Source organism: Haliaeetus albicilla, chromosome 21 (assembly GCF_947461875.1).
Source record: "Haliaeetus albicilla chromosome 21, bHalAlb1.1, whole genome shotgun sequence".
Taxonomy (NCBI): domain Eukaryota; kingdom Metazoa; phylum Chordata; class Aves; order Accipitriformes; family Accipitridae; genus Haliaeetus; species Haliaeetus albicilla.
Window position 1 is genome coordinate 24,992,487 of NC_091503.1, and position 27,669 is coordinate 25,020,155.

Consider the following 27,669-nt stretch of genomic DNA (forward strand, 5'->3'; position numbering starts at 1 on the left):
GAAGAAAATCTTTACCAAAGCTTCCGTGGTTAACTGATTTCAGACAATACTCGAATTCTTATAGTTACACATAATACATTTTCTTAAGTTCCTAAGTTCCTATTAATTTGAAATTCTGACATCTGTTATCTAAGTTCTAAATGTTCCTACTAGATGATTTTAACCAATTCCTCCGGCCTTGGTACAGGGCTATACAGGGGATTTCACAGCAGCTGTTAGTTGTTGGTTAAATGTATAGAATGCAATATATAATTTTGCTAAAATATTTTGTATAGTTCCATATTCCTATTAAATATGATTAATTCTAACTAATAACAAATCAGTAACATATTAACCCGCAGCAATGAACATTTTCATGCTTGAGCCGGTGCTAGTTGTGGCTTGAGTGCTGTGTCAAAATGCAGGTATGTTTGAACCAGCTGGGTCACAACTGCATATCCATCTTCTGTGTTCCTTCCTGATGCTCTGTCGTGGTTTAACCCCGGCCAGCAACTAAGCACCATGCAGCTGCTCACTCACTTACCTCCCCACCCAGTGGGATGAGGGAGAGAATCGGGAAAAGCAGTAAAACTTGTGGGTTGAGATAAGAATGGTTTAATAGAACAGAAAAGAAGAAACTAATAATGATAATTATAACACTAATAAAATGACAATACTAATAATGAAAGGATTGGAATATACAAGTGATGTACAATGCAGTTGCTCACCGCTTGCCAACAGATGCCCAGTTAGTCCCTGAGCAGAGATTTCCGCCCCCCCCAGGCCAACTCCCCCCCAGTTTATATACTGGGCATGACATCACATGGTATGGAATACCCCTTTGGCCAGTTTGGGTCAGCTGTCCTGGCTGTGTCCCCTCCCGACTTCTTGTGCCCCTCCAGCCTTCTTGCTGGCTGGGCAGGAGAAGCTGAAGAACCCTTGACTTGGTCTAAACACGACTTGGCAACAACTGAAACCATCAGTGTTATCAACATTCTTCTCATACTGAACTCAAAACACAGCACTGTACCAGCTACTGGGAAGACAGTTAACTCTATCCCAGCTGAAACCAGGACATGCACCCAGCACCCAGAGCTAACCCTGCCTGTGGGAGCTGCGCTGCACAGCCCTGGGCTGTTCTCGCACCTTGGTACCGTTACGCTCTCTCATCTCTCGCAGTCAAAATCCCAGTGCTTGGAACACGCTGGGTAAATGTTTTTGGTTGTTTTGAAACCAGGACATTTCAGCATTACGTTTCAGAATCGAGCTGGCCATGGAGATGGGGCGTCCCAGGCCAGTCTTCCTGCTTCCTGAAAGGCATTATGTGTTCTCCACAGGACGCTCATTTAAAAGGCTAGCTTGCAGCAGACAGGGAGAAAAGCATAGTTCCCACTCCAAAAAAATCCCCACCGGCTTGAGCTGGGGCTGTGGGGAGCAGTCGTGGAACAGCAGCCTGAATTTGCACCAAACTACTTTCCCCTAGAATTGCCGAGCTCCCCCCAAAAACAACCGAACCCCGCCTTTTGCGCTATCTCCTTTCTGGAAAATTCAGTGCCGGGAGAAGAGAAGAAGGTCGCCGTTTCAGACCAAAGCACTCCGCCTTCAGCCGTCCCCGCAGAAGCGGGCGGTGACACCGGGCACCCCCCCGTCCCCGGCGGACCGCAGCCCGGCCGCGCCGCCGCTTCCCTGGAAGCGTTCACCGGCGTTACCGGAGACCTCCCCCCCGCAGCTGGCAGGGCAGGAGCTAAACCCGGGTCCGTAGCAGGGTGCCGGACCCCCCCACACCCCCCCAGTTCGCCGCTGGAGCTGGGCAGAGGTAGCCCGGGGCCGGGGGGGGGTTTGCAGGGGGGCTGGAGCGGGTACACCCGGGTGGGAGCAGGAGCCGTGAGCTGAAGGCTTTTCCAGCTGAGCTAGGATGGAGCTGTGAAAAACATCGTCAGAAAGAAACCAGCCCTGGTTAATTCTCTGGTTGTTATTCAGGTAATTCGTTTTTCGTAATAGAGAAGTTAGTGGGAGGAACTTGTTCTGGGTAACGCGTGCTGTTAGTTTGAAACAGAGCTCGGAAAAAGGACCTGGGTTTGTTTTGCTATGATTTGGCTAAGTCCAAAGTGGTTTAGCAGTGCCAGTCTGCCAGGAAGCAGTGAGTCAAGCTCCGCAGAAGGAATAAGGCCAGCTCCAGTTAGCACTGAAGTTAATACTTCAATGTGGTCCTTTTTATTTGCCCACTTGTCTCGATCTGAGTCATATTTTCCAAGTTTTCTCTGCAATGCGAGGACCAGAACTTAGTACAGATACATTACATCAATGTGTTACATATGATTATAGATGTGTACATACACGGAAGCAGATAATCTTAGGCAAATAGAAAATGTGAGGAGACACAGCTTAAAAAAAAAAAAGAGAGAGAGTTAGCGACACTGCAGATGATACTAGTCCAAAACCAAAATTGTCATATCCTTAACAGGTGTCACATTTAGCACGCTGGACAAGACATCTGATAACTGAAGAATTATGCTCAGGAGCAAAGCATTCAGTTTGTTAAAATCGATTCCCTTGATGTCTGGCCAGTCAAATTTGGCTTATAAATTTATTCATCCAGCTATTGCTTCTCATGGACATTGCTGTCACAGGAGAAGTGTGGATTATAGACAGAGGTACGAGACACACCCCGGTAGTGCTGGAGGACGAACAATAAGTGCTCCTCAGACCAAGGTTGGTATCTGGAGAGCCCCCTTCCCTCTGCAAGGTTCCTTGAAGTGTTTTTGGTTTACTGCTATCAGTGTAATTTTTTAAGATTGTACCTGGTACTAGCAGAACCCCAGTTCTCGAACCAAAGCTGCAGTCTATTAGTGGTTCACGCACACATCAAACGTGGCTGAAATTGTGGCGCACTCAGCATATCCATGCTAATGAAAAGATTAATTACATGTGACTAGCCTGTCTGTAGTGCACCAGCTGGTTTGTTTAAAGCTAAACCAGCTCTTGCTGCGCTGCACTGTACTGTGGCTTCCTCACGGATCACCTTTCTGCTTGTGAAGTTCAGGAAGTGCTTCTGAAATGAACGCAGGTCTCACTCTGACCTTTGTGGGTGGTGTTTTGTAATGGAGGAGGAAGCAGTGATGAAAGCAAATAATGTAATACAGTGCCACCTTACTGGCTTCTCCCAGTCAATTCATCTTATCTGGTGCCCAGTCTTCCATCACTTAACAGCATAAGGTTTAGTTGCCATCTGGTCTGAGTAAGTTGCTGCAGGAGCATCAGGTTGTGACCATCAAAAAGCTGGACAATGCTGTCACAATATGACATCAAATCTTGTCTTTTGTTCTATGCCTCATTCCATCTGGAGGACGAATCTAGTTCAGCCTTCTAAGGTCACATTGTGTAATACCCTAAGCAATATACAGACTACAGCTGGGGAAATTTGCACAATTTTCACAACCATATGGGGCTGGCAGGGTTCAAAATACTTCAGTTGGCAAGAAGTAGATTAGATATATTTAAGAACATGGTATTCCTTTGCAATATGGTTCCACTATTCATCTCATTGCGTTGTTTGCTGCTGTTCAGAACCAGTTATCAGAGACACTGTTCGTGGTGAACTGCAGACCTGTCCTAACACGGAGGCTCCTTCTAGCCCACGTAGAGCAGCAGACTGGAACTGAGGCAGAAATGCAGGTCAAGGCCAGGATAAAGCAGTATTACTGGTGTCGAGATTGAAGGCATTTAATAGATGCAGTTGGCATAAGCCTGAGTTTGCTCAGGATGAGGGTAAATACGGTCTGACAGAAACTACCAGTCTGCATTGACACCTTTTTATCACAGGTTTGAATTCTGGTTACTTGCTGAAAGCTTGTGTGAGAGGACTGAAGCAGCAGGAAATCTCTGCCCAGCACTGTGTGCCCAGAATAAATCAGCATACTGCTGTGGAAAATTGTTCTGATTCAGTTAGCATAACGTCAGGTTTCCTGGACCCAAGCCTAGGACACAGTATGGGATAGAGACCTAAAGTGAGTGGAGCACAGCAAACAGAATTGTAGGAAATTGGGCACGACTGTTGTTAAGACATGCAGCAAATCTTCAGCTGCCATTTTTGTCAATAAGCACTGCCTCTAATTAGGCGTGTGGCTATCTGTGGAGCCCCTGTCTTATTGCAGGATACAATACATTGGCATGAGTGTTGCAGAAAGGACTGGGCTCAGAACTCTCTGGGTAGGGGAAAAGTTCTAGTATGAAGGACCGTGTTGTCAGTGGGACTTACAGTATCACCTCCAGTGCTCTTCCCCACTGGTTCTGCTTATAGGCATGGGTGTGCTAAATTTTGCGGGAGGTAAGTTCAGGTACAGATCTGGATGTTTAAAACACTGAAGGCAAGCAGTGTCGGAGCTGTCCAAAGATAGCCCTTCATTATGCAAATTTGTTAGACCTAAACTATTCCTGACAGATGTTTGTCAGACCCATCTGAGCCTCAGTGCCTCTCTACACTACCTGTGGCTTCACCAACTGTAATCAATAGGCAAGAAACTTTGAGTGACTTTCTGGCAGCCTCTATTTCATACCACTGCTTACAGAAGTTAATTTGTGAATGAAGTTGAGAAGCTACCAGATTTGTATGAAATCAATATTGATTCAGGACTAAATTGAAACTATTTGAGAAGAACACCTTGTAGGACTGGATTTAGATTTAAGGGGGTGGACATTCCTTGGTGCTATAGTCTAGGTGCTGTGATAGTAAATCAGCACTTAGTGAAAATACTGGGAAGTTGTCTAACGCACCACGCTAGTACCAAGTGACTGTGGATTCATTCTGTATCGTTAAAAGCAGTATTGAGTTCCATCAGTTTCTTGTTTTACAGGTATGAATTTAAATGATCACTACAGCATCACTCCTTTAAAGGTGTTCTCCTAAACAAAGGAGTATTTCTTCTGTTCCCCTGTTGCAGGTCATGGCAGAAGAAGAGTTACCGGGGGTTTTGATTCTGGATATAGGAGGAGCTCATGGTGTGCTAGAAAACCTTGCAGCACTTCTGAAGAAACACTTTTGCCTTATCACCATGAAGGAATTTCTTCAAAACAAAAAAGAAATGAGCAAAAAAATCCAATCTATTTTCGTGTTTGAGTGCAGGCCGATTATTGACCGAGAGCTTCTAGAAAGCCTGCCTAATTTAAAGGTAATTGGAAACTCTGGGGTTGGAGTCGATCACTTAGACTTGAAAATGATTTCTAGCTTTGGGGTAAAAGTGACCAACACCCCACATGCCGTGGCGGACCCAACAGCAGACATAGGAATGGCCTTGATGCTGGCCTCTGCCAGAAGACTAGTGGAAGGTAATGTTTTAAATTTTCCTGGATCTTAGCTACTTCTCTGGCATATCTCACTTTTACTATGATACAAATGATCTGTCTGAATCAATATTTGGGATGCTTTCATGGGGAAAAAAAATTCTGAGGACTCCGTTTTCAGACTGCTTTTCCTATGTCCTGCTTCTTCATAAGGCGATGGTGACGAGTAAGGGCTTTGTCTAAATTATGCACTTTAAATTCACTTGTGATATCCTGTTCGGAATGAAGTCTGGGTCATAATTCTCCTCTGGCTGTTCACTGGGTGGGTTGTTTATAGCTGTAAAAACTGAATACAAAATGCATCCAAATCAAATGTCACCACTTCTCCATTTCCCTTGGAACAAGTTTTAGGAGCTACAGGAAGGTACAAAGCATTAATGGCCATGTCCCCATCTCTAGAGCAGTAATTAGTGTAACTCTTCTTTTTTTTCCTGCTTCTGTGAAGAGTTTTTCTAAACCAATGCGCTGTATTTCTAGAAGAGCATCAGCACTATTATTAAAATAGCTGATAATCCTTTTGACAAAGTTATTCCAAACCGTACCACCAACATTAGTTTGTGTCCTTAAAGGTAGGTCCTTTCCCCACATACCCTTGCTACGCAATGCCTTTCAGGGGAAGGAAGGTGTCAGTAGAACCTATCACAAGAAGTTGCCTCCGTCTTGAGGGACTCAGTCTTTCTGTCACTGCTGCTGCACCCCTGAGCTTGAAATAACACCTCTTTCCCCGTGATGTTTTCTCACTGTTGCATCTTGCTGGACTTCAAGTTCTTTGTATAAAAGCTCATAGAGATCCGTGGCTGAGCTGGAAATGGCAACCGTCACCCTCATTCAAGCAGTGGGTCTGCTTTGGGTCGCGATCCAGGAGAGAAAGGGTGAGATTTACCCCAGCTGAAAAAAAAGTGAATTCAATGCTTGCAGGGTGGTAAGTGTGAAAGAAGCTATTTTTAAACTTTCAAGAAAATACTCCAACCGTGGAAGAGTTAATTCCCTGAGGAGCCATTTCTCCCAGCACAGTACCCACCTGGCAGCCCTCCTGTGCTTCTGGCTCCAGCCCTGGCTGCAGGGAATGGCACCATCCAGGCCCTTCCATAAACTGGTCAAAATTAGCAAGGATGTTGTTTAAGGGGTGCTCCAGAGCCCCACCGCTGTGACGGTGAGAAACTTTTTCTTTCCCCCAAACCTATGTTTATGGTTGGTTTGTACCCATTTAGCATGTATTTACATTCAGGCTGCCAGATTGCAGTTTCTCCAGACACGAAGTATTTTGGGGTTGACTGGCTGGGAGTGGAAGTAACCAGAGCGACGCTTGGGATCGTCGGGATGGGCAGCATTGGTTATAGAGTGGCTCAGAGAGCCAGAGCCTTCGATATGAGGATCCTGTACCATAACAGGAACCGGAGGTAAAAACATTTGGATTCTGCATGTAATGAGTCAAGGGGCCGTGACAGAAACCACAGCTCTGCTGTGTCCCCAGTCTTCGTAGGCACTGGTGACAGTTGTGAGCAGCGTGAGGAGCACCAGCGTGCCGCTGCTTCTTCCCTTGGGCTCCCTACTGCTCCCTTCCCCCTCGCCTCCTGCGCTCGCTGTGCCCTGGTTAGCTACTAGCAGTTTGGAACAAGGGCCGTGTAACCTTTCTGAAGATGTTGTCCAAGAAAACGAGGCCTTGTGCCCTCATTGTGTCCCCTGTCCTGCCAGACTCTTCTTATGGCTTCTGGCAGCATCCCTGGCCCACCCAGCCAGTCACCCCTCTCCTCAGCCCGGCCAGATCACTCATCACACCGGCACCGATGACAAGGGTCTCAACTTCTGTTAGTTTTATAGCTCCCTTTCTTTCAGACTTCGCTTCCCCTTCATTCCTTTTCCACCCCGAGTCCTAACTCGCATGTCAGGCAAGGAGAGACTCTACGGGGATTGGCATAGACGCAGGAGAGGAGAGTGGGGTCTGACTGCATCCCCAACCTCCTATACCTAATATTGCCTACGTGCTTTGCTTTCACACATACATCACACCTTCAGTGTCCCACCACTCTTCTAGCCTCCTGCTCCCTCTAGCCCACATGCTTCCCACCTCCTTCCAACATCTGTACCTATCAATGTCTTTTCCTTTACCTTGGCCTCAAACCTCTCGATCTCTGTGCTGTTCCTGATCTCTCCTAGGGTTGGTTGATTGTTAAAGCCAGTTAGAAATAGTTGTGTCAGTTTGGGGGGCTGTACATTTTTCCTTCAGAAGAAAGGAGGAAGAAGAGGCAGTTGGTGCCCACTACTGTGAGAAGATGGAAGACTTGCTGCAGCAATCTGACTTCGTTATGGTGGTTGTGAACTTGACTCCTGAGACTCACAAACTGATTGGGAAAAAGGAGCTTGGGCTGATGAAACCCACGGCTACTCTTATAAACATCAGCCGAGGTAACATGATCTAAAAAGACTGTTTGTGGCTCCACAGTTAAGGTTGTGTTTTGTCTGATTGTGTTGACATTCCCCCCTCCAACCTGAGTCTGTGATATCCCTGTATTGTTTGAGTCATGAAGTAGCTGGCAGTCTACAAATGAATGACTTATCATAGATCAGATGCTATGTGTTCAAAGGTCCTATGGAATTTAGGGATGCTCAGCAGATGTTCTGTTCTCTTTAGCCTTATCCTAAAGACAGCTTTTTTTAGTGGAAATAACTGAAAGGTTTATCATCACCGATGATGAATTAGGTGCAAGGAGAAACCTAAGTTTCATTTGGAACAGCTATGTAGAAAAGAAACTTCACATGGGATTACAGACCTGTTGGCACTGAAGAAGCATACGAGAGAGATTATAGTTTCAGTAAAGAAAGCAGAGATAAAAGAGTGGAAAGCTTGAAGAGATTAAATGATTTGTCTATAATAATACAGGAAGTCAGTGTCAAAATGAGGAAAAGACTGAAACCGGTCACATCCCAGGAAAGGCCTTACGCAGTGGACCATAATCCTCCTCTAACTAAAGATTAATAAGTAAAATCTCTGTTTTGTTTGGTTAATGGTTATTAGAAAGACATTCTACTTTCTAACAAGATGAAGATCCTGTAATTTTTCTCACTAGACCCTTGAGACCTTTCCTCACTGCCAGGTAAAAACATGTTCATTAACTCATCACGATAGCTAGATTTCATTTCCATGCAGGTGCAGTTATTGATCAAGATGCATTGGTAGAAGCTCTCCAGAATAAGGTTATTAGGGCTGCCGCTCTGGACGTGACGTACCCTGAGCCTCTGCCAAGGTAAAGAAACCTGTTTTCCACTCTATTAATCTGAAATGTTTTAAACTGTGTGCAAAAGTGTGCTCATAATCTTGATCTCCATGAGGAGTCTCTCTCACTGTTTAAGGGCAAAACCTCAGCCTGCCTCGCACAGTCATAAATAAATGACAAACTATTAGCCTTTCCCACATCTGTCAGTTCTTTGCCAGCCTAACTGACAGGCAAGGCAACGAGACCAATAGAGATGAAGAAGAAATGGGTAAGCAAGCTTCCCACAGCTTTCTGCTGGTTCTGTGCTTGTGGCCCTTTTATCTCAACAGTTCTTAACAACTAACATGGGATAGCTGCAGAGTAAATTCCCTGTGTAAAACATTCTGTTCTTTCTGTTTCTTACAGAGATCATCCTTTGTTAAAATTAAATAACATCATCATAACCCCTCACATTGGAACTGCAACAGTCCAAGCTATCCGTATGATGGCAGAAGAAGCAATAACAAATATGCTGGCTGTTCTTAATGGCCAGCCCATTCCAAGTGAAGTGTTTCCCAAATGATGTGTGCCAGATGATATCAGTAAATCTCATATGTGTGGGAAGGCACTATTTCTTACAGTACCACTTTTAAACTAAAAAAACCGCAACCTGTTCCTGCACTGCTCTTGTCATGATACTGCAAAGCTGTCATCTCACTAGACTTGATCTGTACTGTGATTTACAATTCTGACAAATAAAGTGGAACTAATAAAAGGGACTTGTTTGAAGATTTTAAACTGAGCAGTTATGCACTTTGATATCTTTAGTCCATTATTTCAATGAATACCTGTATTCTCTTCCCAGTACTGGCTGCTACATAATGATAAGCAAGTACACCAAGAGTTTGTGTAACACTCTCAGATATATTAAGGGTGAATTGAGCAGTAATTGCCTGCAGAAATTTGGCTGTATCCTGAAACACTTTTCAGCCAATATTGCAATATTCTGTTTTTATATACATGAAGAAAGCAGTCTCCTTTGAAATGATTGTAGGCCTAAGGTTTTCTAATGTAAGAAGAGCTTTGCTTCATCTATATGTTAAAGCAAAGCAGAGCCAATTACTGAAGAAGTATCTTTGATTTTCCTGAGGGGATCCTTTGAAAACCAAAGTAAATACCAAGAGATTTAGTTCTTCCATGCAGACAAAAATGATGCTTTTATCTTGACTGGCCATGAAACAGTGGCAGATCTACTGAAATCACATGGGTGAGGGCACAGCCTAAAGCAAAATTCGTGGTCAGTCCTAACTTGCAGCCCAAGGCCAAGCTTTTTCTTACACTCTCTTTCCTATGAGCAAGCCACAAAGTCAGAAAATTCAGCAAAATGTTTGTCACCTCCATAAAATCAGGAAGCCTTTCCATTATTTTGCAATATGGTTAGGCTTCTTGAAGGGATGGTCAAACGAAGTTTTAGTACAGGAAGTGTAGACAGGCCAAGAGTTAGACATTGAGATGCAAATAGTGAAATACTACTAGCAAGACAACAGCAAGTATTGCAATAACAAGACTACAACTATTGCAATAACAAGACAACAGCAAGTATTGCTATAGGGGATTCCAAGATCTTCAGCCCTTAAACAGCTCTCCCTGCAGCTCTTCCCAAAATTCCTACGGAAAATCAATGGTAGCTGTAAATAGTCTATTAAAAAAAACCAAACTCGTCAATTCACAGACCCTCTGGGAACCACAAACAGATGGTCAGTGATTCCTGCAAAAAGCCCCATGGTTTAATTTGAGTGCATAAGTCCTTGGAAAACACTTGCCTAAGCATCTATTAATTTGTTAACTTATGATAGCCTCAGGAGAAGGCACTGCAGTTAAGAATTCACTGGTGTCTCTTCAGGACAGGAGGCTGCAAAAGTCTCTGCAGTGAAGCATTTAAAAATTAACCTGGTAACAAAGTTCATGGTGAAGCTGTGCAATTTGTTTTCTCGAACCAGATTTGGTCCAACATTTTTCTTAACTACTTAAACACAGCAGTTTGTGATTTCGGGGTAAGCAAGGAGATTAATTGCACCAGACTATTGACGGTCTGCAACTAAGTAATTAATGAGAAATCATTGTGTGTTATGAGCCTGGTGGCAGTGATACGAGACCTTACAGACCACGAGGGGCAGAACTTATTCAGACTTGATCATGTGAATATGTGTGTGTGTAATTGGTAGTATACGTAAAAGAGCTGCTTTCTTGCTTCGGTTTATCTCCCTAGCTAAATATGTGGTTTATAGGATCTTTTGTCATAGATGTCACGAAACAGGACATGAAAGTGATTCTTCTTTAAAATGTCTGGAAATAATTATACGTCTGTCTTCTGACACTTCGTGTCTTTCTTCTTTGTGCAGATCATGAGAGAAGGAGAGCTACCTGGGCTTTTGGTAAATGAAATCGGTGGCAAACATGGGATATTGCATGGCCACGTGGCATTCCTGAAGAAACATTTCTACCTCATCACCATGAAGGAATTTCTTGAAGACAGAAAGCGTATGAGTAAAAAGGTCCAAGCGATCTATTTGTGGTGGCACAAACCAGTCATTGACCAAGAGCTCCTCCAGAGCCTACCAAACTTGAAAGTGATTGCGAATTCAGGAGTAGGGATGGATCACCTGGATCTGAAGCTTGTCGCTAGCTTCGGTGTGAAGATGGCTAACGCCCCACGTGCCGTTTCCAGCAGCGCAGCAGATACTGGGATGGCTTTGCTGCTGGCATCTGCTAGAAGACTAGTGGAAGGTAACATCTTAATTCTTTTGTGGCTTCTAAAAATTATACAAGATTTACCTACCATTATTATTTTGACTTTTTCTACGGTTATCTGTAGGGCACATAGTTTCACATAAAATGTGAAAATCTGAATATGTTGGGTTGGCAAACAGAATAATCGGTATTTTCATATATTTTTATATATCATAAATATATCTAAATTATTACATCATACACAAACATACAAAACATATATTTCAACCAGGTATAAATAAGATCGTATAAGTTTAGTTTTCACAGGTCACCAGCCTGGGTTGAAAATATTTGAGCAGAATCTAATCACATCTGGTTCAAATACAGCTTTTTGCTTTATGGACCAAGTGGGTTTAGAAGCTGGAATTTAGTTTTTAGAATAAATATGCCAGTAGACTTAGTTTAACAGTTTCAGATGAACAATACACTGAAGTGTACTTCCTACATATGGAAACTTTAAATGTCATTACCTTCTTCAGCAGCACATTTTCAGTGACTGTGACATTTGGCTGACATAGGACATGCTTCTTGATGTGATAGCGTTACAGTGCTATTGACCAAAAGTGAGGGATGCCAAAGATCAGACAAATGCTGCAATTACAGGCTGGCAGCAGAAATTAGAGTGTGGGAGGCAACAATGGAGCAGAATAAGGGTATATGCTGAAAGTTAGGGCTGACACAGGCATGGGCATATTCTCAGGGACTGAAAAGGATGGATGCAGAATTGGGGAATTTAAGGGGCATTAGAGAGCAACAAGGCAGCCTGCTCCAGCTTCTGCTAGTAGCATCCTTTCTAGTTTCTTCCACAATTTTTTCTTGCCATTTCCCCAAATAGACCTACCCTGGGCTTGGTTAGAATGCCTCCTGCTTCAGGAGAAGACCCTCCAGATTTTTTCTATTAAATTTACCTGCCTTTGATTTGTCAGCTCTACCACAGGATTCATAGAAACTCAAAGGAGACTTGTCTCCCCCTAAATCTGTTTCTGCCTCACAAGGAGGAGACAGATTAAAAGGGAGATTAATTTCTTGTTCCCATCTACAGAAACTATGCCTGATGGCATTTCTGTTAGCTGTGCCTTGGCAGAGTGTTTTACCCTGAGGCATTTTTTTATACTTTCACAATATTCTGCTTATGTTTTAGAAGAGCTGGAAATATCAGAAGACTGAAATATCAGAAGCCTGTCACCTTGCTAGCAGACTATTAAGTGCCATCTCCATGCATATATTTTCTGTGTTGTCAAACTATCCAAAATCTTGTAGGTTTAACAGATAATTATGGAAATTAGTGACTAGTGATTTTTAAACAAGTCACACTTTTCTTTCCAAGAGAGTGGCAGAGGTGAACAGGAAACCAGTTCTTATTATTCTAAATAGCAAAACCAACATCTGGTGTTATTCTCCACATGACATTTCCAAACTCTGCAGTGTTACTGGCAATAATTATTTTGATTGGTGATGCAGAACATGGCAATGTTTTTATGAGTCTAAAGCAGTAAAAGGATTTTTAGGGGAGGTTACATCAAAAGACTTTTTGTAGTATGGTGAGAATAAATGGGAATGTCACATACAGGTGGCAGGGAAAGATGGTATGTTAGGACATTAGGACATTACAAAACCCATTGCTATTTAAAATTGTGTGTAACCGTTAAAAGTGCTCTGTAGTAGCGCAGCAAGCCCAAACTCTTTTGCCTTGTTCCCCCCGTGTGGGACCCCATTCATTTCTCATATTGGAGTGTTTTTCTTGCAGGCTATCACATTGCAATGTCTTCAGGTATGGAGTACTGTGAAGCCGATATTCTGGGAGTTAAAGTTACTGGAGCTACTCTAGGGATTATTGGCATGGGCAGCATCGGATATAAGATTGCTCTGAGAGCCAAAGCGTTTGAAATGAACATTTTGTACCACAACAGGACACGGAGGTAAAGATATGTCTTCACCCTAATTACAGCAGAAAATCCCTTTTAGATAGTCAGTATTTCCTTTTCAAGGAGTTATGTCAGGAATATAGCAAGAAATGAGGGAATAGGGCCAAGATTAAAACAAAAGGGGAAAAAAGAGCAGTTGCATCAAATCAGTCTTGTAAGGAATTACTTGGTGATTAAACATTTGGAAACATAAATTAAGTTTTATATTAGAAATTCCAAGGTTTCCTGGAGATGTAAACAGAAAAAGGAAAATCAAGCTTATACCTTTTTTGTTCTTATCATATCTTACTATAGTGACACACAACTCTAGCTTTTGTTTATTTTTCCCCCATCTTTCAAAGTTCAGGCATGATCTTGTTGAAACTGGATGACTGGAGAACTAGGAAATGTATACCTTGCTCAATATTAAAACTGATTAACTTGAGAGCTGCTCTTGAGAAAACCTTTTTTCTCTTCAAACCAGTAGGAATTTTGCCAAGTCTTTAACTGGATTTCACCCTTTATTTCTAGCCCCTCCTAACTTGTGTACCTGGGAATATGATCCTTGTTAGAGATGCAGCACAGGGGCTTTTCTAATATAAAGGTGAGCAAGATCCCCATGTACAACTCAAGGCTGTTGCAATCCGGCAAGGTGCAGCCAACGAGCAGAAGAGATTTTTACTGCTATAAGCCACAATCTACCCTGAGAGAAATTTCCTCCTCCCTGACTGAAGGGAGAAGCTGCAGTGCTGGTACATGTGGCTTTCAGTGATTTTCTCCGTAAGCGGACTGAAGAAGGAGGGTGACTGCTCTAGCTAGCCCTAACCAAATTGCAAGGCTGGATGAGGCCAGAAATTTCTAGCCTTGCTTGGCATTCCTGCTACTTCAGAAATTACAAAAACAGCTGAGCAAACTCACATTAAAAAAAGTACTAGTGAACACCCTCCTTAAGATCTTTCAGAATTTCCTCATAAACCACAAAAAAGAGAAAATAAGGCAGAAATCCTTTTCTTTTTTCCTGCGGATCATCACTAACTCCCTCTGTTTAATATTTTTCAGTCTTTAAAGTAATATTTATGCAAGTGCTGTGATGAATAACCAATGCACAGTGCAACAGAAATGAAAAACCTGCTTATTTTAAAGTACGTTTGCACTGCAAGCTTATGTGCTGAAGTGAGGTGCACTCTGCATGCTGCAAAACTGGCTGTAGTTCCAGTCTGTTCTTTACCCACTTAATCTTTGGTTGTTGATCTGGACACTGAACGAAAACAATGAAATGCATGTGTTAGGAGGCACGTGCTCCAAAGTCACACTGACGTTATTTTCTTAGTGTGACTTCTTTCTTTATTTCTAGATTAGGGAGGAGATAATTAAAGCCATTCTCTTGCAATCAGGAGCAGAAGATTGTACACACAGTCGCCTATCATTGCTTCTTTAGTTCCTGAAGTTCAGGCAGCTAAATGTACAAAGAACAGGAGAAATGGCAAGTATTCTTTTTTACTGTGAAAAGAAGTTCAAACTAAAAATCTCTCTCTACTTTAGTAACTTTTTGTGTTGAACACTGTATTTTGTGAAAGTCCTGGGGCAGCCGGCAGCCTGCCAAAGAGCTGCCTTGCTGATTCCACTCATCCGAAAATGCCAGGCTGACTGGAGGATGCTGACAGGATGAGGACCACCAGCACGCCCAGAGCTCACACCGATGAGTTCTGGTGAATACCACTGCTCTGGTCGGAGCGATTACTGCATCCTGTGAGGTGCGCTTTCCCCACGGGGGATCCTGGAGGACGGACCGTGTGCTGCCATCGGTGCTGGTGTTACAAATATTTTGATAAGTTAAAATTTTATATAAGCTGGGTTTGATCAAAAGGTAAAGATTGTAGAATATAGGGGTTTGAAGCTCGCAATATAGGCATCAAAACTTAGGAACATACAAAATGTGCTGTATACAGTCATAAGAAAATAAGTATTGTCTGAAATCAGTTAACCACGGAAGCTTTGGCAAAGATTTGTTAGAGGCTAAGGAGGCCGTTATGGACACCAGTTTGTTGCTTGGAAACCCCTTACCCTTCCCACCTCGATCTAATTAACGAGGATTCCAATCAGTAGAGTTAAGTGAGATTAACCAATGATTGTTTTAGTATAAGAATATTGATAAGATGGTGTGACTGAGGGCCAATCACTAGAAACATTAAATTCAAGAATTAACATTGAATGTACTTTATGTAAATCTAATACATGATGGCGAAAATCGTACTGCGCAGAATCACATGAAAGGTCAACTATCGGACAAAGTGAGGAAGACTATGGAAGACCACCAGAGGGCTTCTGAAGACCACCAGAGACCTTCACTGGGCCTGCGTAAAGGACATTTACATATGATAATAACTTCTCGGAAATCTAATGAATATGTATAACATTTCTTGCAAATCTAATGAATATGTATGAATAAGTTTGATATAAGGCGTATGATTTTGGTGTTCAGGTGTGCGTGGTTGATGAGAGGACTCACCCGCGCACCTGGCTGTCAATAAAGAAGTGTCTGCTTATCTGCACTAAATTGGTGTTGATAAGTTCTTTATTCCGAGTTTTTCGGTAACACTGGTGCTTGGCCTTAGTCCACCTGCAGACTTTAAAAGAAGCCCCTGGACCCTGCGCTGCAGCGGCCGAGAGGCAGGCATGCAATCCATCCCCTGCTGTAGGGCTCAAAGCCTTCCAGAAGGACCCAAACAGCCAGCTGAGACTAACTTCACCTTTGTCTGCCACCTGTTTGCTACGTGAATGTGATACTCAGATCCTTTAGTTTGTATACCAGTGACATCACTGAAGAAAATATTTTCATGACTGATGCCCTGAAATACAGCGTGATGCTTTTTTTTCCCCACCAGGAAAGAGCAAGAGGAGCAAGCTGTCGGCGCCACTTACTGCGAAACGATAGACAGCTTGCTCCAGCGGGCAGATTTTGTGATGGTGGTGGTGAGCCTGACACCTCAGACGCACAAGCTGATCGGGAAAAGAGAGATGGAGCTGATGAAGCCCACGGCTACTCTCATTAACATCAGCCGAGGTACCATCCACAACCGTTGACTGGCCTGACGAGAAAGTACGAGCCAGCTCCCGGTGCGTTACCCGCAGCGCCATGCTGCATCCACCGCACAGCTGGCGCACGCAGCGAGGACAGATCGGGGGTGGCGAAAATTCCCCTCGCTCCCCTTCTGTTCTCTTTCCACTCCCAGAGCGTTACCTGCAAATGGCACTCTCTCAGAGACACTCTTATTCCAAACCAGGTGCAGTAGTTGACCAAGAGGCGCTGGTGACAGCTCTGCAGACCGGTGTTATCAGGGCCGCAGCTTTGGATGTCACCTACCCCGAGCCACTGCCCAGGTTTGCCATCTCTGCTTATTTCTCAGAAAGGATGGGTGAGCCCGGCCAGAGGCAGGCAGCATCCCTGCAGCTGGCAGGCATCTGTCAGAGGCATCCTCACCTTCCCCTGGGGTGGAGGTTTGCCTAAAAGTGCCATGAATACGAATGGGATGCAAGCCCAGATGTTGGGTCTGATAACAGGGCAAAGGGAAGCCTGGGCGCCGGGAAACAGCAGGAGGGGACTTGTGTGCCCAGGGGAGCATTAACCCCCCTCCCAGAATCACCATGGGGAGCTGCAGCAGTGCTTTGCTTACAAATTGCTTTACCTGAATGGGTGGAAGCCTTTTGAGTCATCCCTCCCTAGACCTGCTGCATCGCCCCAAGGTGTCCCTCCTCGCAGGCTTGTTTCCCCAGCACAAGGCTGAAGTGCTGCACATCTTTTGGCTACTCAGCTTCTGTAAAAGAACACCTCTTTTACCAGCATGGTGCCTCATGGATTTAGCTGTGCTGGCTGCATTGTGGGTCGGGGGGAGTTTGGTCTTGGTGTGCCAGGACATCACTCTCCATTATCTGACTCTACACACGTAACTACAGCTCAGAGCCTTGTGTAGGGTTAATGTGTGAGGAGGGCTTAATCCTCTCTTCTGACATAGTTCAAATTGCTGCCTAATGGCAAAAGGCTGTTTCCGGACAAAAAAGCACAGTATAAACTCTTCACGTGTCCTTTTAACGTCCAAAATTACTTGAACACAGGTGATCAGGTTCTGTGGATGTAAGTGGGACTTGTAAAGTTATATTAAATTAACTTTCTGTTTAAATGCAGTGCAAAAGCCAAAGTAGGACTCCTCTTTATTTGGATGAACAACAGTAGGTAACTTAACTCTTTTTTCCTTTCTTCCAGAGATCATACGTTGTTAAAATTAAAGAACGTCATTATAATGCCTCACCTAGGCATTAAAACAGACAAGGCCACCTACATGATAACAGAGGAAGCAGTTGAAAACATACTAGCGGCTCTTAATGGTCTCCCCATACCCAGTGAAGTGCTCCCTAGCTGATGGGCAAAAGGATATCACGGCTCTCTTTTTATTCTTCTGTTTCCTCCCATCAGCTCTTAAGGTTTTTATTCTTAGATTTTCTCCATTAAGAGAAACCTGTTCCAAGTGGACATGGAAAGCGCTAGCTTGGTCTCCCATGTCATTAAAACCCAGCTTTTACATTTTAATTTCCTTGCAAATTGGAGGAATACTTTACTTCTCACTTCCAACTGTAGATAGATGCATGCAGGTTTTAAGTGGCTCCGGGAAAAAAAACTTCTGATTGCCAATGCACTTCTTGCTAGGCTCCCTAGTCCTAAAGAAAATGTCATTTTTAGATTACATAATTCACTTTGTTCCCATTCTACTAACTATCAAAAACAATAAAGTAAGCTACCTGGCTAGAAAAATGACTGAGTTTCCATATGGACACCTGCATTTAAACTAGCTCCTGAGACACAAAATGCTGAGGCAAAAGTCAGTTTTCAGAAATGTACTCAGAATCACTTATTTAAAGCAGACTGGATTTTAGAAGACAATTTAAAGTACTAGCACTAGGGAAAATTAGTCTTCAAGATGAACATGCTACTATGTTTGTAATACCAAACTCATGTGCAGTCTACCTCCAGATTTTCGTCTTTGTGCAAATATTTGCAAGAATGGTTGGAGCCCTCTAAGCCTCCAGCACCATCCTGTAAATTAGTGGGAACACAAAAGGCTGTAAAAACACATGCAGCATTAAAATCCAAATCTATACACTTTCCTTTGTATCACTGCTTCTGGACATTTGCAAGAATAATTATATTTGTAACAAGATAAAACAGGGAAGCTTTACAGTAGCTTCACTACTGTAAAGAGAAAGAAAATACTTTGACAAATTGGTTTTGTTACTGCAATTACTATTATGGAAAAAAATCAGAATCCCATGGCTTTCCTCCACTAGAAATAGCACCTATATTACAATTAATCATACCAATTCCACAGGAAAAGGATCTCTTTAAATAGAAGAATGCTCATTCACCTCACTAAGGAATGCTCATTCACTTCACTAAAGCTTTGTGGGAAACAGTTTGCTATCCTCTCAGTTGTCTTTATGTACTCCCTGTTGTCTTAATACAAGTCCAAAAGACAAATAAACCAATACGCAACTCAAAGTGGCAGTGCTATGCCTTTTATTACGTAGTATGAGTTTATGAATAGTACGATTATTTAATCTATCAGCGAAATTTATAGCAAAGTTGCCATTAAGTGCAGCTAAGGTTTTGCCTGTAGTCTTATGCATCTTTACAGAGCCATTTCCTCTTCCTTTTTCTTGCAGAAGGGTGTCACTGGTGCTTGCCAGAAGACACTTCCTTCCACCAGTTTAACATACTATGATGTTACCAGCTCTTGCATCTCAGGGAGTCAAGACGTTGCAGCTTTTTGGGAGCAGCAAGTTGGCTGGCAAGAATTTCAAGACTGTCCCGGGGACCTCCCTGTTCTCTAAGGTCCAGGTGCCCAGTATGCCTTTCATTGTCACCTGTATAACGTTGACAAAAATAAGTTGAGCTTATTCTTTCAAGGTAAAAGGCTAAGCAATAAATTACAGAGCTGAAAACAAAGCTACAAGAAGCTAAAATAGCAGAAAAAACAAACCACCTTTTATTAGATGAATATCCTAAAACTGGAAAAAACACACAAGGTTTTGTACATGCAAACTTTTCTCCAGACGTGAAGCAGCAAACATAAAATCAGTACTTCATTTCACTTCTATGTAAAACAATAGAACATGCTTGGCATTTTCTTGGACTTTTACTTGTACTTTTGCAGATATTTCATGAATTTGTGTGGATTAGTTACAGAAGTGTCCTGCCAGTGGGTGCTTTAGACAGGAAGACACAGCGCTAGACAACAGGATACCTGTCAGTCATTGGAGCCGTGGGTTCACTCGCACACACCTAACAACTTGGCATTCCACAGACTGGAAATGGTCACTTGAAGGACAGCTTCCCAAAATGTCTTCAGGAAGCAGCTACCTCTCTTTTGGCCCTTTGTTTCCTGCCTTTCCTTAATTTATAAATATCCATTGAATAGCACTGAATTAACTGACATACAGTTAAGGAAACCTTCTTGTGCTTACTAGATGCTGTTTCCCATCTCTGCTATTCTACTTAGATTGTGCTTGGAAAACACAATACATCCAATCTTAAGATTACTAAAAATGGATCAAAAAATGCAGTGGCCACATGAGCAAAGAGATGATCTGTTACAGTTCACTCCATTGGTTCAGATTTGTTTGAAACATTTTGATGGGCAAACAGTACACAATCTGGATTATAGTGCTGCTACAGTAGTCTTCTGGGAAAGCTGACCTTACCTACGGCAAGCAGATGGTTAGTGATAACACTTTATGGTGGTTTAGAGTCAGTGAAAACAAATGCATCACTTGGGTTGGCCTTGCCTGAAACAACAAACTCACGAACACAGATTTCCTGCCTCTGCTTTTTTTGTCCTATGAATCCTGGTCACGTATGATATTGCTTTATAACACATAATGTAGACATGGGGAACCTATGTCCTTATCCAGTTTCAAGTTTAAGCTACTCTATACATCCCAGCTGGGAAATGTATTACATTACATTATACGAAAGTCTTTTAGGCTAATGCAACACTTCAAAAGTCTAGTCCTAAGAAACAATTATGATGCAAGCGCCTTATTAACACTGCAGGCATCAGCTTGCCCTGCAGCATTACATGGACACCAATGGCAATATTTAATAATGGGAACGAAGTCCACAGGCTGTGCAATACCTCTCTCCTCGTACCCACAGACATTAGTAATTTCAGGGAACTTTGTCACAATACTGGCATAATAGATCCCTTTCTACCATAGAAAACCAAAAGCACACTGCAACACTATGTAATTCAGCTTAACACACTACATGGAGGTCTAAAAGGTACTCTGCAAATTAAATCTGCTTAGAACATGATTGTGTGCTGGTGCAACACTCTCATCTTGTTTTACCTTAATCAGACTTAGCTTATGGTAACTGTTGTTCGGTTGCTGCCCACACTCTTACTCTGTGACATTCTGTGTCCTACTAATTCGAACAGCTCGTCAATCACTCAAAATATAAATGGTTTCCTGACCTCTTCTGCACGTGTGTTGCTATACAGATATATCTCCTATAGAGGTATATATCAGCTCCTGAACCATAACTTGAAAATCAGATGTTCAAGTTACACAAAAAAACTTTGAAGCCACCTGATTCTCTCCACATCTAACCACATAACACACCCATTTTCTTGACATTTGGTATGTATATCCTGGATTTTTGCTTGAAAAAGAGTAACATTCCTTTGACTATTATTTTTTTGACTCCTCTGACTAATTGCTCCTTCATTTTGTTCATTCGAATTTGTTGATTTGATATGCAAAGGGAAAAACTACCGTATTTTCCTTCCAAAGTTTTTTTTTTTTTTACCTTCACTACTAAAATGTGGTGGACCTCCTTCCTCAGTTCATAGCGAGGCAGAATGACTTGTGTCTTTGAGAGGGGCTTTACAATGGTCCTTTGATCTCAGGTATTGTAATGTAAGCAGTAAGTTAAAAGATCACCCATTATGTCTTATCAGCAAACTTGGAAGCAGTTGATGTGAAACAGGGAATGCGTAAGCATTTTAGGGTTTGTTGCTTTCTTTTGAAAGAAGAAAATTCAAGTAGACTTAACTAAGAATCCAGCTAATATGCCATAACTCCATCTTGCTAGTTAATGAATTTTTGCTTTAAAGTTTAACTGTCTGAACTTGAAATCCATGTAAGCAAATGATACTCAGAAATCATCACCAGGATAATAAGAACTATTTACGGTTTTGTGTAATCATTACAACATTTTACTATACTTTACCTTTTCATTAGTCATTTTATAGAGGATTCGGTGTTAAACTTGACTGCCTTAAGTGTTCAGCATAGCAAAATGCGTTTGGTAGAATTGAAGACAACACGATTTTGTAACCCATTCTTTTGCAAGGCGCTACGGTAGTCAGGCAAGACCCAGCAGTTCCCATTTGCTGGTTATTCCGTAGGGTGGAAGGAGAGAGATGCCCGGTGCCGGTGCCCACAGCAGCGGTGTTCCCCAGCTCCCGAGCTGTTCTTGCCACAGCAGCCAGGCACCTTCTCCAGCATTCTGCTGGCCACTTGCCCAGCAAAGGGGACTGCTCCAGCACAGCTTGAGTGAGCAGAGTACTGAAGCTGTACTCCGTGCCCTCCATCACCAGGGATTCACAGTCCCAAGTAACCTCGTCAGGAAAATTTTCACGTGTTTCTCAGCTGGGATAGGCCCAGGAATGGCTGTAGCTGGGCTAACAGCCGCAGGGAGTGAGCACCTGAGCCTGCCCCAGTGGCTTAGCTCTCGAAGAGAGGTTTTGAGGGTATTCTTAGAATCCTTTAGGTAAGAAAAAGACACTTGGTGCGTGCAATGAGATCTGTCAGTGGTGCCTGCCGGTCAGAGGGTCAGAGGCAACGCTTCGTGCCATGTTAATGTACGTGCAAATAGTGCAATGACCAACAGAGAGACCAGACCGTAGCTGGTATTCAAGACAGGATAGAAAAAAACGGTGTGCTTGATGTTAATGCAAAATCCCAATTATTTTCAAATTACTACCAGCTCAGAAACACAGTACATTTAAAAAAAAACAACACAACTATTTGTGAACACCTGTTGCTCTCTCCTGGCTCCCCTGAGGGGGTTGGGGGTCCCGGGGTCTCCGTGCCCCTGGCTGGGAGCGGGAGCCAGAGCCAGAGCCAGAGCCAGAGCCGGAGGCGATCTCTCCCGTTCCCTGCCCTCCTTCACAGCCAGCCCAGCTCCCTCCCATCCGTAAGTCCCACCCGCAGAGAACTGCAAACGCCTTCAGAAAGGGCTGGAAAAGCAGACAGCACACCGCGCTCCGGTGGCTGGAGATCTGGGCAGGGAGGACGGACGGACTCCGGTCCTGTGGAGCAGGCGGTGCGAGAGCACTGGGGCCTTGTTCCAGCAGCCCTGGAGCTGGGGATCCTGAGCCTGGTGAGCTGCTAAGCCCGGTACAGATTTTGTGGGGTTTTTTTTGTGTGTGTGCCTCTGACACAAGGGCTGTGATTCCCGAGCAGCTGAGGGGCAGCATGCGGGTCTCCTGGCTTCAGCCTGGGGTAACAGGCTTGGTTCGTCCCAGAGTCGGCAGGGTGAAGAGTTGTTGGGACGCTGGAGGAGGCGGAGGAAAAAAAAGGTAAACTTGTGTTCAGGAAGTAAATTGATTTAACTCAAAAGTTCATAGTTGTGAAATTATAGCTCTGTTATATTAAACAAGATTTTTTCCTGAGATAAGCTTGTTAATTACTAATTACTTAATATGGTTGCATAGGTGGCAATCAAAGGCAGAACTTGGGGGCTAAAAGACACCCTTCCACTCACATGGCCTCATTCTTAAACTATCAAGACTTTGGCCTTTGAATATTGAACAGGAGTAACACCTGGTAGCTCTTTTGTTTAAAAGTTAGCATAGCTGCTGTGCCAGAAACAAGGTTTTCTTGTCCTATTGACAAGAATATATCGAAATTGAAATTCTGAGTAACACAGAAAACACAAGACAGGTTCTGCATGTGGGAGTGACTAACTTCAGCCAACTCTGTCATTAAGTGGGAAAATAGCATGTAATGGAGCCAATCAATTCCTGTTTTTTAAAAAACGTATAATGGGCTACTTGAGGACATACCTTTTTGGTTTCTCATTGCTTTTGTAGAGGGCATGGAGGGTCAGGACCTGCCTTATGTGCTAATTGACCATATAGGAGGGAAGCATGGAGTATATGAAGACCATGTTGAATTTCTGGAGAAATATTTTCATCTCATCACCATGACAGAATATCTTGAAAACAAGAAATTTCTCAGCAAAAAGATCAGAGCTATTTATATGTGGTATCACAGACCGGTTATTAACGAAGAGCTGCTCCAGAGCTTGCCTAACTTGAAGATAGTTGCAAGCTCCGGAGTGGGAATAGATCACTTGGACCTGAAACTTATCTCCAGCTATGGTGTGAAAGTGTCCAACACTCCGTTTGTTGTTTCCACTGACACTGCAGACTTGGGGATGGCTTTGATGCTGGCATCTTCCAGGAGACTTGTGGAAGGTAATAACTGAAATGGTTTTAGTCTTTTTATAGAAAAGGCGACTCTTCAAAACATGCAGTTAGAAAGTGTGTGCTGATGCAAAGGTAAGCTTAAAAGTAGAAAAACAGGAAAATACAGGGATGAGGAAAAAGTTAAGACAAATCTGTCATGTTGACAGTAACTTGCACGCAACGTGTACTGTTTGCAAACAGGCGTATCAGCAAGGTAGATGTGTTCCTTCTTCAGACAGCCCTAAATTCAGGCCTCTTCTCCCTCAGCCCACACCCACTTGCTCGTTATACTTGTTCACTGCAGTCATGCTTTGCAACTTTAAATAAAAGGGAATTAAAAGAAGGTATTTTGAAGGAGGTGTGAAACCTGTCCTTGCCAACCTGACATGTATCTGAGTCATTACAAGCAAGCCCTCCAGAAATCTGTCCACCATGCTCTGTCTTTCTTTTCCCGGTCAACTTTGGCGTATTGGCAAGACAGCAGGGAATCTGTATTGGCTTTACTGAAAGTTTTGACTGAGAGGTGATGGGCAGGTGTGTGATGTACATCGAAGGGAGGTTGCTGCTATGGCCTTACCTTCCTTGTCTGCCTAAGAGGGGCTGGATATGCTCCTATCCTAAGCAAGAAATCAATGTCAGATGTCACGTTGACAGTGAGCATTATTGTCCAGAAACAGTAATGTGATGTTACTGCTCCTGTGCTTCTGCCTTGTCTTATGATAAAAAGTGGGGAAAAAAGTAACCAGATGGCAGGACATCCTTTACGTGACGTATTTCCGTCTTTTCCCTCCTCCAAGGTTATCAGATTGCGGTCTCCCCCGACACAGAGTATTTCCCCGCTGACTGGCTGGGGGCTGAGGTTTCTGGAGCCACCCTGGGGATCGTGGGAATGGGCACCATCGGCTACAAAGTGGCCGAGAGAGCCAAAGCCTTTGAAATGAAGATTTTGTACCACAACCGGAATCGGAGGTAAAGCTGTTCGCAGCTCCATGGCAAGTCTATTTTGCCACTGCTTTTAAATGTTATTTGTACCTTTCGCTGTCAAACTGATCTCCTGTTCTCTCTGTGTTAGGATAGGACTCAGTGCTCTCTGTGCTATTGTTATTAAATATCGTGCCAGGAAGCCGCGAGGCCAGGTTCGCCCAAAAGTCCAAATCATCAGGTGATTTCATGGTGATAAGGCAGGGTGGAGGCCAGATGAGGGCTGAGGGGAGCTGGAGACAGGCCCTGCTGCAGCATTGCTGGGGTAGGGGCTGATGGCCCCCGGGGGAGCTGCCACGGGGTCCTGGGATTTGAGGAAGCGCCAGGGTGCCGGACTGGGACAGCCAGGGCTGGTGGTGCCCTCGGGGCCGTGACAATAAGTCGCTGCCTTATTAGTGGCTCTTTGAGTGGCAAAGTACATACACTTGCTTCAAGGTGGTCATTCATTTCCCGATTTATAGAGAAACAAAAGTCAGGACGGAATGGGAGAGACACATCTCGCTGGTCTTCCTGTCAGTCCAGGGATCCCTGGGCCTTCCTGTCATGTTGGTGACATTGCAATACACCAGGGAAAGGAAAAATAGCCTGGCAGGACATAACTCCTGTGATTTAGGCAAGGCAGGGACGCAGGCAGAGATATCTCGCCCTTTCAGAGCCGGCTGACAATGAAAAGCCGGGCTTGCCAGCCCGTTTGCTGTCCTCTAGATGAGGTGTCTGTGCCCTTCACATACGCCGTGACTCCCGCCAGGCCCATCCCGTCCTCTTCTTTTGTGGGGATCTGATGGGAGCTGGGCAGTACGTGCCCGACCTTGTCCTGATAGGGATCGAATGCACTGGCAGGTCCTGCAGCATGTGGTTTCAGTGAACCAGTACTGATGCACAGAGCAAGCAGACTGCTGCTGACTCAGATTTCTGCAGGCTTAACCCCTGCCCTGTCTTGTGTGGGTTTCCTCAGTAATTTTCAGACAAGTTACTTTTCACAGGGAAGGGAATTCATGTCAAACATCAGTCTCGCTTTTGGGTTGGAAAAGAAGCCCCATTACAACAAGGAGCTGTGACACAAATGCATTTATTTTATTATTTATTCAGTGCATTTACATGATTCTCATTTCTTACTTTCCATCCCCACAGGTATAGTACAGCACATTTGTGTATAGTGCACTTGGTATTCTGGGAAACAGCTTAACATTTTTCTTTACTGCCTTTCTGTCAGATAACTGGCTAACTGCTTTGCACTGTGGAGTGAAGAAAACTATTAAGAAACCTCTTCTCTAATGGTGATTTGAACTTTTTCTTGTTGCTTACTACTGGAGTTGAATTTTGGGTTTTTCCCCTCAGAAACAAGGAAGAAGAAAGTGCCGTTGGAGCTATTTACTGTAAGAAGATAGATGATTTGCTCCAGCAGTCCGATTTTGTGTTGCTGTCTGTGAACCTGACTCCACAGACACACAAACTGATTGGGAAGAGGGAGCTGGAGCTGATGAAACCCACAGCTACTCTCATTAATACCAGCAGAGGTAGGGTGCAGAATAAACGAAACTGTGTTACGGTTTGCTGGCATAAAAAGTCCTGGGAAAACCCAACCCTAATATAGAGTCACTCTGAAATTTTCAGTAAATTCTCTGATTACTAGATTATTTAGGTGTCCGTGGTCATATCTCAGCCAAACATTTAAGCATTTCTGTAATTACGAGCAAGTAGGTCTCTAAAATGTTAGTGAGCGTGGAGGGTTAGAAGCCCATGTATATTTGCATAACCTCCTACTGAAGCTTTTTACTTATTTAGTGCAGTCTTGTTGCTAACATGCATCAGGGTGGCACAGCCCGCTCTGAAGTCTGGCACTGTACTTTGTTTTACGGTGCTACGTACTGCCTTCTAAAATTCCTGACTGTCCAACTCTGATGCGCGTACCCAAGGTTCTTCCTCCCACTTCACCACGGTATCTCTGCTGCCGCTGCTGCTTTGTGAACATTGCCAGCCAGGCCGTTTGCCTGACCGCCATGCCCAAAAGGATGGTGAGAGAACAGCACGGAGTATGAAAATAAGAGTATCCTTCTTACTGTAACCCAGGTCTGGTTGTGGATCAGGATGCTTTGGTGGAAGCCCTTCAAAACAAAGTTATTAAGGCAGCTGCTCTGGATGTGACGTATCCTGAACCTTTGCCAAGGTAGGACGTGTATTTCAGTTAAATATAAGTGAGTGTATGTGTGTGGTTCAAACTAAGTACAAGTTGGTGAGCACGTGAGAAGTCGGATAATGCTTTGTTAGTAGGAGTACATGATGTATGTGCGCTAGTCCTACTGAAACGATGTCCCCAATCCTTCCGTCCTAGCCAAACAAAATTCACAGTGACTCATTTGGATGATTTGTTGCACAAAAAACCCGCAAGCTAGGCAACAGTCTGAACGCCTCTGAGTAGGCTTGGGTCATGCAGTTAGTTTTTATTTTTAATTATTATTTTAGATATTTCCCTGGCTCCCTTCAGGTGACGAAATAACAGGTGAATGCTCTGTGAGTGGCTAGCTCAGCATTTCTTTTCCGTTCCCAGGGATCACCCTTTGTTAAAGCTGAAGAATGTTATAATAACTCCTCACATTGGAAGTGCCACCAAAAAGACACGCCGCCTTATGATGGAAAACATGATGGAGAGCATACAAGCCGGTCTTGCGGGTCTTCCTATCCCTAACGAAGTATTACTGTAAAGCGGCCTGTGTTTAATGTTAATGCCACTAGTGTTTATCCTGGTGTGAGGAAACAGTAATTTGATTGCTCTTCGTGTAACTATCCCGCGTGTGTTAAACAGATAAAATCGATAACGCGTGCCTCCGAATCGTTTAAATAACCAAAAGCGATTTTGTGTGGAGAGCTGCCGTTTTTCTCCCGTGAACTCCAGTGAGAATCGCCGGAGGGCCCAGAGCCTCGCAGGGGCGTCATTTATTTTGCTCGCACCCT

At 43.6% G+C, this 27,669-nt stretch overlaps 3 protein-coding genes across 8 annotated transcripts; all 3 read left to right on the plus strand.

Moving 5' to 3' along the window:
• Positions 1-1,326: 1,326 nt before the first annotated feature.
• LOC104311840 (probable 2-ketogluconate reductase) lies at positions 1,327-9,311 on the plus strand. Of its 5 annotated transcripts, none has more exons than XM_069809252.1 (7): positions 1,327-1,795; positions 2,444-2,691; positions 4,920-5,304; positions 6,548-6,719; positions 7,550-7,725; positions 8,468-8,564; positions 8,940-9,311. In XM_069809252.1, exons 2-7 carry the CDS (start codon positions 2,491-2,493, stop codon positions 9,094-9,096), a joined length of 1,188 nt encoding a protein of 395 aa, XP_069665353.1. In that variant the 5' UTR covers positions 1,327-1,795; positions 2,444-2,490; the 3' UTR covers positions 9,097-9,311. The 5 variants fall into 5 exon arrangements, with proteins under 5 accessions (XP_069665353.1, XP_069665351.1, XP_069665354.1 ...); XM_069809250.1 differs by having other exon boundaries at positions 1,333-1,795; positions 7,547-7,725; XM_069809251.1 differs by lacking the exon at positions 1,327-1,795 and adding an exon at positions 1,840-1,959 and having other exon boundaries at positions 7,547-7,725.
• Positions 9,312-9,446: 135 nt separating this feature from the next.
• Positions 9,447-18,710, plus strand: LOC104311836 (probable 2-ketogluconate reductase). Of its 2 annotated transcripts, none has more exons than XM_069809255.1 (5): positions 9,447-11,300; positions 13,051-13,222; positions 16,093-16,271; positions 16,441-16,588; positions 17,469-18,710. In XM_069809255.1, exons 1-5 carry the CDS (start codon positions 10,919-10,921, stop codon positions 17,623-17,625), a joined length of 1,038 nt encoding a protein of 345 aa, XP_069665356.1. In that variant the 5' UTR covers positions 9,447-10,918; the 3' UTR covers positions 17,626-18,710. The 2 variants fall into 2 exon arrangements, with proteins under 2 accessions (XP_069665356.1, XP_069665357.1); XM_069809256.1 differs by having other exon boundaries at positions 16,492-16,588.
• A 3,885-nt stretch (positions 18,711-22,595) lies between these two features.
• Positions 22,596-27,555, plus strand: LOC104322508 (probable 2-ketogluconate reductase). Its single transcript, XM_009925734.2, has 6 exons — positions 22,596-22,845; positions 23,359-23,745; positions 24,534-24,705; positions 26,056-26,234; positions 26,788-26,884; positions 27,266-27,555. Exons 2-6 carry the CDS (start codon positions 23,364-23,366, stop codon positions 27,417-27,419), a joined length of 984 nt encoding a protein of 327 aa, XP_009924036.2. The 5' UTR covers positions 22,596-22,845; positions 23,359-23,363; the 3' UTR covers positions 27,420-27,555.
• Positions 27,556-27,669: the final 114 nt, after the last annotated feature.